Below are 11,520 nucleotides of genomic sequence, written 5' to 3'. Positions count from 1 at the left end.
AATGATAGTTTGAGTTATATAGACTTACTTCACTGCCAATAAGAGATTCAGTTTATTTTTTTATAATTTTCTGGGTTTTGATAGCTTCGGGGTTAATAAACTAGGGAAGAAGTTCTAAAATATTTGTGTAAGGAGTAGGAACCTAGGAAAGAAATGCTACTCTTACTGAAAGCTTGGTCCTTGTCCCTGATGCCAATCCAATAGCCAGGATACAGTTTTGATAAAAAGGAAAAAGAAGTTGCATATTTTTGCTAGCAAAGGAGAAACACAGGGTGCATGTTGAAAGTGAAAGCAGTTTAGGTAATATATTTCCTTTAGAAATGTGTGAGGACTGTTATGGCAACAATACACTCACTTTTCTTAACTTTCTTAGTGGTTTATAATTTCCTTCTTGAAATTTGCAAACTTTTTGGTATATTTCTTTTTTCTTTTTATTTTTTAATATTTTTTGCTTGCCAATGTCCCTTTATTTTGCTTATTTATATGCAGAGCTGAGAGTCAAACCGAGTATCTCATAGATGCAAGGAAAGTACTCTACTACTGAGCAATAACTCTAGCCCCTTTTGCTATATTTCTTGAACAAATGTTTTTTCAATAATATGTGTTGGTATACAAATTGCATAATATTTGCTGTGCTTCAAGGTTTTCTTTTTCTTTTTCTTTTTCTTTTTTTTTTAGTAAGGGAGAAGTGACCCTCAGCATGAATTGAATATATGCTATCCTAGCACAAGCCAGCTCCTTCCACTATTTTCTTACCTTTGGAAATTGCAAATCAATTTTCCTATTTGTTCAGTCCAAAAACATTAGAGTAATCTCCCATTTTTTCTCTTATTATCTACATCTTATGTATCAGTAAATCAGTAGATGTTGTCTGTCTCTCTCTCTCTCTCTCTCTCTCTCTCTCTCTCTCTCTCTCTCTCTCTCTCTTTGTGTTTGTGTGTGCCAGGGAACTACACCATTGAGCTTCCCAAAAGATTTTCCTAAATAAAAAACAAAAAAAACTTTTTAATTTTGAGACAGGGTCTCATGAAGTTGCTGAGCCTGGCTTATGAACTTGTGATCCTCCTGCCTTCACTTCTTTAGTTTTTGGGATTACAGGCATGCACCATTGCACCTGGCAGTAGATGTTAAGTGATGATCCTCAAGATACAGCTTTAATTCTTCTTCCTCTCATAGCCTTTTTTGTATTCATCTTTGTCCGTGTCATTTTTGTCTTTCAGCCGATGCATATAATAATCTCCTATTTGTCCTCCCTTCTTCCAGATATATCCTATTATGTTTCATTAGCTAAAGATAAGCCAGGATGTTCACTTTCTTCTCTATTTCTTATCATGGGATATTTAGATGACAGCAAGTGCATGGTAGCAGGAGTGAGAATGTGCGAAGAATTCACCAAGATAAAGAAAGCAATTAAAAGGGTTAAATTGAGGAAAATACTCTGCGCCCTCACAGTGGGAGCAGTAACAAAGACATCTGCCTGCTGACTCAGAGGGCATCTAGCCTTATAAGCACTTAAGTTCTTTGTTTGCCTTTGATGGACTTTTTGTTAGGGGTGTTTTATGCTAATCAAGGGTGATTGACAGAGTCTTGGGTCTCACCCATAATGCTTATTGTGTGTGTGTGTCAATGCTTGTTCCCAGGTTTTACATTAGATGCATGAGATACAATTAATATATATGATATCTTAAGTAGGGTATTCTTCCTTCTAGGTTACTCTAGGTCAACCTTGGTGGTCTCTGCACTTGTTCCTTAGGATGGTTAGGCAATCTTTTTGAAAAACAGAATCTCATTGTTTACACTAGGGGGAAGGTAGTCTCTCTGATAACAGCAAAGGGGCAGGATAAAAGGAAGGTTCACAAGCTCACATCAGCTCTGCTAAATGAGGTGGTATTGAACCTGAGACAATCTATTCTGCTTCATTTATTTTCTTGAGCAATTTATAAGCAACAGAAAAGTTGCAAGAATAGAAGAATGAGCATCACCTGTATTCACTCATTAATATTTTGTCATATTGATTGTATCATTCTCTCTCTCCATATGATAATTAATGAATAAAACGAACACATACACACGCATCTATATGTAATCCTAGTTGTATTATCACAGAATGAGGTCCGAGATGGTCCCCCAATGGAAAAAGAGGAACTCAGCTCAGCCCTGGCAGGTTCTCGACCTGAACCACAAAAATGAATTTCAGGATGCATCAAAAGAGGCACAAGAAGATATTTATTCAGGAAAGCAAAGAATAGTGCAGGGTGCACTCTAATGAAATAGGAGTATGAGTGCTTGGAGACATATTTTGAGGATCTCAGACTTTTTTCTTTTAAAAGAAACATTTTAAATGATGAGCATGACAAATTTAGCCTAGTGAGCTCCATTTCTTTGATCATAGAATCCATACCAGGCCATGGTTGACTTCTTAAAATCTTCAGGTTGATGCTATCTATTGAATATACAGCTCTTGGACTGTACCTATGTCATGGGTTTTTAACAATATCTCTCTTTCGTCTTCTTTAATCAGCCTAAAAATGCATTTTGTGAACTAACAAAGCATGTAGGCACTAATTAACTGGATTCATAGTATTCTAAAATTCATTAGATCTTTCAAGAAATCAGGTCTGGAGGTAAACAGGTCTGGGGGTGAAGGGGAGTGTGTTTAGGGAGGTTTTAGGTAAACCTAAACGGTTACAGTCCCTCTATCCTTCCAACATACTTTTATTTCTTCTGTCATTCCTCAGTATTGTTTGAAAGATGGTTATACATCATGACACTTTGTCCTTAAATACTTCAGCATATATTTTCTAAGAATGAAGACATTCTTTTTTTTTTTAAAGAGAGAGTGAGAGGAGAGAGAGAGAGAGAGAGAGAGAGAGAAAGAGAGAGAGAGAGAATTTCCAATATTTTTTTTTATTTTTTAGTTCTCGGCGGACACAACATCTTTGTTGGTATGTGGTGCTTGTTTTATGATATTGGAATTTAAAAACAATAATAATTATGTCTTTTACAAATTAGCTCTCAGTTTGACTTCTTATTTTTTTCCTAAACATTAGATTCAGGTTAATATACCATACTAAGCTATGTTTTTGTACACTTAAACTTATACCAATGGGCAAGAGAGGCTAGGAAGGGTGAAAAAACAGTGGTTGTTTGGAGTAGGGGCAATAAAAAGAAGTGAAGTTACCCCAAAGTAAACCATTTAAACATTTTAATGTTTAAATGCACTAAGTTGATATTGCACTTGAACTTGAAAATCAGTTACTCTTAAAAACAAGCAAAAATAAAAGATAAGAGAAAATGTATGTTTAAAATTACCATTTAAAATATGTTATTTTCTACACAGATCTGGAGAGCATCCACCATTCAAAACTTTTTTTAAGGCTTCCTTGACATCCTTGTTCCTAAGACTGTAGATGAGGGGGTTAAGCATGGGAATCACTGTGGTATAGAACACAGAGGCCACCTTCTCCTGAGTTCTGTCACTAGTAATTGGTTTAAAATACATGAAGATGATGGAGCCGTAGAAGATCCCAACAGCTGCAAGATGAGAGCTGCAGGTACTGAAGGCTTTGGACCTTCCCTCAGCTGAGTGTATACGCAGGATGCTGGAAAGGATGAAGGCATAAGAGATAAAGATGGCTAGAGCACATGCAAATACATTAAATGCAACCAAAACCATCACTAAAAGCTCCTTGGTGTAGTCTCTTGAGCAAGATATACTCAGAAGAGGGAGGATGTCACAGAAGTAATGGGGGATGACGTTAGTTCCACAGAAGGAGCGGCTAGATATGTAGCTGGTATGAACCAAGGCCCCAAAGGCCCCCATCGAATACACACTGGTGACCAATAGCAGACAGACTCTGTGGGACATGGTGGCACTGTAGAGCAAGGGGTTACAGATGGCAACATAACGATCATATGCCATGGCGGTCAGCATGTAGGAGTCGTCAATGCCAAAGAAGCAGAATACAAAGAGCTGCACCATGCACTCGGGAAAGAACGTGAAATTCTTCTCTGACACAAAGTTCACCAACATCTTGGGGATTATGACAGAGGAGTAGCAGAGATCTATGAAGGACAAGTTACTGAGAAAGTAATACATGGGGGTGTGAAGCTGAGAGCTGATCCTGATTAAAATAACCAAGCCCAAGTTTCCCAGCACTGAGACCACGTAGATCAATAGAAACAGAAGGAAGAGAGGGAGCTGGAGTCCCGGGATATCTGTTAGTCCCTCAAGGACAAACACAGTTGCTGAGGAATCGTTTCCTGTGCCCATTCTTCTCCCTATTGTTATAGGTAGAGTGGTACAAGGGGGCCGTTCTCACTGGACACACATTGTCATCTGGCAACATTTAGCAGTTTGAGAACTGAGGAATGACCTAATTTTCAACTTCCCCCAGATTTCATAATCTAAACCCAATAGGCTATAATCTACTTTTAATTTAATTCTTATTAAGATGGTTATGCTTCATTTAACTTCAGCTTTTATTACTCCCATATAATATTTACAAGAAGAACTCATTAAATCTCTACAAATAGAGCTCTAGTTGTTCCTGTGAATGAAAAATAACTTCACAGAGCTGTTGTTCCATTTAGTTGGTTTTCTTTCTACAAAAATTTGTGTTCTTGGGCCTGGGGTTGTGGCTCAATGGTATTGTACTGGTCTGGCATGTGGGAGGCACTGGGTTCTATCCTCAGCACCACATAAAAAATTTAAAAAATAAATTAAACAAAGGTATTGTGTCCATATGTAAATAAACAAATTTGTTTTTAAATTGTGTTCTCTTCTGATATCTTAGAACTTGATGTCTTATTGATGCCCCTTGAGTTTCCCCTTTGACTTCAGCTTCTGTATCCAGCTCACTCAGTCCCCGCCGGACTCTAATCTCAAAGGGCTTTGCTCTCCTCCAAGCTTTCCACTTCTCCTTTGGGTTCCTGGTTTTGAATTTGCTGTTCCCTCTTCCTACTCATGTTATGATACAGATGTGAGAGGAGTGAAGCAGGCTGGGGATAAGGGATGAAGGCAGTGCTAGAAGAGCACTGTTATCATGTACTCAGAGACTGTGGAGAAAAAGAGCAGTAGCCAAGCAAGGGCCTGCAGTGATGGAGATCTCTCATGGGCCAAGCGAAGGTGAAGAACATGGTGTTCACTTCATTGCATCTTCAAAACAACCCAAGGTAGAGACAGAGCTGTTGTCTCCACTTCACAGATGTACTGAGTGAGAAACAGATTAAGTAAGCACTTGTTCTATGTCACAAAGCTTGAAAGTAATCTTATTTCATGATTTTACAGATGAGTTTATGTAAAATTTCTGAAGTCACCTGGTAAGCACAAGAGCCAGGATTTGCATCTAGTTAGTCTTATTTAAAAACCAATGTGCTTGGTAAAATATTTTTTTTCCATCTGAACCTTAATACTTGGTAACTTCTGCACAACTCCAGTTATTATGTTACTCATTACTATTAGTTCTAAATTAATTTCTTTTAATTTTTTTCCCTGAAGTTAGAAAATACCAGGGTAGTTTTATATACTTCTGAAGCATTGATAGCATTTTGTCCTCATGTAAAAATTAGATTGTTTTGTCCCTTCAATACCCTTAAGGTGGAAAAATCAGAAATGGAAGACATGTATGTGTGCACACACACATAGACACATGCACACACACATACACATGCTATCCTGCCCCTCAATTCCTACAATGTAGATGTATTATAAAATAATAACGACAAACTCTTTGGGGCACGGAAACTCTTTCTTTAGCTTTTCAATTATAAAAGTGATATAAAATAAAAACATATCTGCTTTGAAAAGAATCAATGGAATAAAAAGAAAATAGACCTCTGGTTACTAAAAATAGGATAAAACATGACTGAACATACAAAGACTTGGTGGGGCATGAGTGACACTTTGGAGCAAGTACAAAGAAGGACTGTGAAAAATAATATTTGGGCAGTATGTGAGTGACCTTAATCTCTAACGTTTTTCAAAACAACTCCCTCTGGTCAAGCCAAGCTCAGCAGTGCTCCACAGATCTCCTTCTTTTCTCTCTGTTTTTTTGCTCTTATTCCTGTGCCTGCTCCCATTTATACTTCCAGGCAACCATTCACCTTTCTCAGCTATGTAAAAAGTCTTGCTCTCCAGGTGAGTTTTCTGAGTACATGAAGTTTCTTTTGCTATGATCTCTTTCTTTGCTCAAAGCTACTTTGTAACTATTTAAGAACACATATACTATAGTTGTGTTTTTGTCATATGAAGTGGTAAAGAGCTCAGGTTTTAAAGTTGAATGAAACTGGATTCATTTTTAGGTAGCTTTGGCTTTGTGACCTTGAAGAGGTTTTTTTTTTCCTGTTTAAACTTCAGTTTTCCTCATCTGCAAAAGAAAAATAATTTCTATCATATTTAATTTTTAAAATGGTTCATTTGTTTATTTATCCAAGCTGCTGAGACTCTTCTCTGTCCAGAAGATACATATTAAATGACACAAGTTCCTCCTCTCATAAAGCCTATGTTCTAATAGAGAAGATCAATAAAAGCACAAACATAGAATTTAGAGTCAACTAGTGAGGAAATATTATAAATAAAATAGCAATGTAAAAGGCACAGTTGGTAATTAGGGAGAGCAGTCTGGTGAGGACTCTACAGAGGTGATATTTGAGTTGCATTCCTGAATTCAGGATAGCGGTCTCCTTGTTTCAGTCAGGCTCAGAGAGCATGTGATTGGCATCTTTGAGGATCAGCCAGGAGACCAATGTGGTTGCAGCAGAGAGAACAAGGAGGAGAAGTATAATAGTGGAGCTTGGTCTTGGTGAAAAACTACAAATCTCATTCTAGGTGTGATGAGGTACTATTGGTTAATTTGCAGAAGTTAGAGTACTGTGTGCTGTGACTCATATTTCTCAAAGTCTCACACAGTCTTTGATTATTCTATTAAGATTATTCATTACGAAGTCTCATAGGAATATATTCAGGAGTCACATAAACAAAATGTGCTCCATTTGTGAGAGGATTGCTTGAGTCAGAAATGGTGGAAATGTTAACCAAACATCTTTAACAAAGAAAACAAAGGCAGAGTAATCTGGTGGGGGTGGCACATGTTGAATATGGTGCTTGAGAAGAGTAGCAAGTTTTGGATCAACAATATGGGTTTAAGATGCCCAATAATGGTGTTAGACAAGCAGGTTTTGGAGGTATTTCTATGCCTGTTATAAAGCCAAATGCATATGTTAAATAGAAAATTTGATATATAGGTCTAGAGTTCAAGGGAGATGTGTATCTGGGACATGGTTTTTCTGAGTCATCAGTGCATATATGATATTTAAAACTATGAAACTAGAAGAGATCCCCCAGGGACACTGTTTGCAGAGACCCTACACCAATGGTGGGTACTTAGCAAGTCATCAATAAATTTTTAGCATTGCTATTTTTACTGCTATTATCAGAAATTGTGCTGGATAGAAGGATGTTTATAGCCTCTTCTTTGTTCTCTTTTCTATTCCTTTTTACTCCTTTACCTTCTTGAATAACTCCCCACTGCTGTAGTTCCAGAGTAGTAATCCAACTGAGCATCTGTCATAGTGGATTAGAATCCTCGAATACAGAATCTGGGACCTAGTGGAGACCATGTGCCTATTTGTTCTCTGTTCTATCTTCTTTCAACTTCTACCTATACATTGACTTCTGCACACTTCCTAATTCTTAATTTCTTACAAAATTCAAAGGAAGTAACTCATCCCAAGATACCAAAATTATTATATTTTCTTTCAATTCTTTGTCTTTGCTTTGGTTATGTTCTTAACATTTTTATGTTTGTTTTTTTAGACAGTTTTATATAACAATTGTTACAAATAAAGGAAAAGATTGAATACAGTACCATGTTTCCACGTTGATGTACTTCTAACAAATATTAAAACATATTCCTGTGTAGAGTATGTGTCATTAACAAACATGATTTGACATTATTTTGCTGGACAAGTTATTTGATACAAAGATTCTTTGACTTTTCCTAATAGAGTAAGAGCCAACCTCAAAGGATTTTTATCATTTGTGATGAAAAACTTCTAACTTACTGAACACCCTGGCAGAGGTTTTTCATAAATAAGGGACAGAGGAACAGATAGAAAGATTATATGGAATAGAGCAAACAAAGACAATGTCAGGGATGCCAGTTTTTCACTTTTCAGGCTAGCTTTCCAGACACTTCTGAATTCACTGTTGGGAAAACATAAAATGGGGAGAGCATAATTTTTTAACCCTGGATATAGTGGTTAATGAGATGGGCTAAAAGTCAGGAGCTTGAATTTTTATACATAGATTAACCAATTTTTTAGAGAAAGTGGATTAGTAGATTAATGTTAATATCCTTTTAGTAACAGATTTCTGATTTGGAGTAAGCATTATAATATTATGCTATTTAATGCATCTGAGAATGTAAATGTCAAAGTTCAATACAATAAGAGATATTAACAGGAATACACTTATAATAGGGAAGGAAGCCAAGAGTTTGAGATCAGGACAGTGTCCAAGTAAGTGGAAGGAGAAATAGTCTCTGCCAAGCAGTCTGTGCCCACCTGCTGGCCATGAAGCAGAGAGTGCCTGCCTGCTCAGTTTTGTCCATCAAGGACAAATCCATAGTTCTATCAGCATAGATGAGAAGAATTTTTAAGCATCTTTGGAAGTTCAATTTTAACCAATGTATTTTTTACCAAAGCCAGGTAGAACTTTCTGACTTACCTGAATATTGTCACTAGGGAAAGTGCTGCTGGTCCTCTATGAGTTTTTAACCCTAATTTCTCTCTCTCTCTCTCTCTCTCTCTCTCTCTCTCTCTATATATATATATATATATATATATATATATATATATATATATATATATATATATATAAAATTTTATATATATATATATATATATAAAATTTTATATATATATATATAATTATATATAATTTTCACACACACACATATATATATATATATATGTAAATACACACACCCACGTGCATACTTGCACACATCCATAATACAATTTTCAAATAGTTTTATAATCAAATACTAAGATCTAAGTACCTTTCAGATCCTGGAAAAATAGTAGAAGTGACTCTGAATAAGAATTCAAGGACTATTAATGAAGAGAAGAGTTTAAGATCCGCCAAAACAGAGTAAGAAGAATGATTCCACAGACTTTTAGTTTTCTATTATTAAAGGAAAATTTTATTTGGATTTGTTTGAACCTCCTGAGATGATTGTGAGCCAATATTCCCTTTAGGGACTTCTCATCCCAGTAGTTAGATGCTATAGGGAAGGAAAAAATTACAAAAGTTTGTGTTTGTTGTCAATATAGCAGCATTCCTATTAATCCCTCAAGTATTTAAAACATAAGATAACAACATTTTCTCCTGAGTGTTAGGAAAATTGTCAACATATAAAAAATTAAATTACTTAATAAAAAAAACAAAAAGTACTTTCTACTTAGCATTTTAAATTTTCTGTAAATTAGCCCAAACTCACTTGATCTTCTCCAAATATAGTAGCAATTTATTTAATTGCTAACCCATCTGGCATTTTGGAATAATATGTGAAGAAAAAGAATAAGTGGCCAATTTCTTTTTTTGTAATGTGAATATAACCAGGTTCGGAGGCATTTTCTCAAAATGTTGTGTATCTATGGAAATTTTCCAGCTCTGGTCTCCTATGCAAATTTTTAGTTCAGAACTATTGTCAGACATTAACTTTTTTGCCAATCTAATACATTGTGAGTTGTTTTTTCCTTTATCAAAATGTTAAGAGCTCTATCAGGATACAATTGACACACAATAACCAGCATACTTAAGCAGTATGATTCTAGATAAATTTGGCATATGTATTTAGCCATAAACTACCCCCAAACTTAGAAAATGAACATATACACCCCAAAAAAACTTTCCTCATGCTCTGTGGTCCCTTGCTCTGAACCTTCTTTCACCCCTCCCTAGGCAATTGGGAATCCCCCCTTGTTACCTGCAGATATTTGCACTTTCAAGAATTTTGTATTTAGACAACCATACAGAATATACTTCTGCTTGCCTTTTTTAAATTTAGTACAGTACTTTGAAATTCACCCATATGCTTGCATGCATTGTGCCATCCAGTTATGTTGACAATACTCATTTTGCTAAGATCAGTTGACCTTCAAAGTGTGGGCCTATTCTTGGGCAGCCCGATGTCTACAGCACTGTGTCTTCTTAAATCTAGATTTATAATGTACTTTGAATCCTGTCATGTAAATCCTCCAGTATTGTTTCTGTATCATAATTGCTTTTATCTTGTTCTAAGCTTTTTTTTATTTCTTTGTGAACTCTAGTTTCAGCTTATCAAATTTGACAAAATGCCTGTTAGAATTTTAATTTGGATTGCATTGAATCCATAAATAAATTGGAGAAAGTTTTACATCTTAATAGTATTAAATCTTCTGATGTAAGAATGCAGTTTATCTAGGGTTTCTTTAATCAATAAGACTTTGCTATTTGTTTACAAGTCCTTACATGTCTTTCACTAGTTAAGGATTTCATATATTGTGATGCCTCCTAATTCACCCTTCTTGCTAAGAATTGCTTTGGCTATTCTGGGTCTCTTATTTTTCCAAATGAATTTCATGATTGCTTTTTCTAGTTCTATGAAGAATGTCATTGGGATTTTAATAGGAATTGCATTAAATTTGTATAACATTTTAGGTAGTGCCCATTTTGACAATATTAATTCTGCCTATCCAAGAGCATGGAAGATATTTCCATCTTCTAAGGTCTTCTTCAATTTATTTCTTTGGTGTTTTGTAGTTTTCATTGTAAAAGTCTTTTACTTCTCTTGTTAGATTGATTCCCAAGTAATTTATTTTTTTAGGCTATCATGAATAGGGTAGTTTTCCTAATTTCTCTTGTACTGGCTTCATTGCTTGTGGGTATTGATTTTATATCCAGCTAATTTGCTGAATTCATTTATGAGTTCTAGAAGTTTTCTGTTGCAATTTTTTGGACCTTCTAAATATAGAATATGTCAGTGGCAAATAGTGATAATTTGAGTTCTTTTCCTATTCATGTCTCTTTAATTTATTTGGTCTGTCTGATTGCTCTGGATAAAGTTTCAAGGACTATGTTGAATTTAAGTGGTGAAAGAGGGTATCCCTCTCTTGTTCCACTTTTTGGAGGGAATGCCATTTAGAATGATGTTGGCCTTGGGTTTAGCATATATAGTTTTACAAAGTTGAAGTATTTTCTATTATTCCTAGTTTTTCTAGTGGTTTGAACATGAAGAGGTGCTGTTTTTTTTTCCAAATGCTTTTTGCATCTGTTGAGATAATCATATTATTCTTGTCTTTAAGTCTATTGATATGATATGATGTATTATGTTTATTGATTTTTTTTTGTATATTGCATCCCTAGGATGAACCTCACTTGATCATGGTACACTATATTTTAAATATGTTTTTTGTATGCTATTTGCCAGCATTTTATTGAGAATTTTTGTATCTATGTTTATCAGGAATATTGGT

The 11,520-nt window shown here is 35.3% G+C and overlaps 1 protein-coding gene across 1 annotated transcript; it reads right to left on the bottom strand.

Annotated features, from left to right (window-relative positions):
- Positions 1-3,325: 3,325 nt before the first annotated feature.
- LOC308641584 (olfactory receptor 8D1-like) lies at positions 3,326-4,273 on the bottom strand (the record flags this gene model as incomplete). The annotated part of the gene is made up of 1 exon (XM_081280259.1): positions 3,326-4,273. One exon carries the CDS (start codon positions 4,271-4,273, stop codon positions 3,326-3,328), a length of 948 nt encoding a protein of 315 aa, XP_081136385.1.
- Between the last annotated feature and the right edge of the window lie 7,247 nt (positions 4,274-11,520).

Source organism: Spermophilus citellus (genome assembly GCF_964194105.1).
Source record: "Spermophilus citellus genome assembly, chromosome: 2".
In the NCBI taxonomy this organism is placed as follows: domain Eukaryota; kingdom Metazoa; phylum Chordata; class Mammalia; order Rodentia; family Sciuridae; genus Spermophilus; species Spermophilus citellus.
The sequence above is the reverse complement of the archived record's forward strand: the minus strand, read 5'-3'. Positions and strand labels throughout refer to the sequence as shown.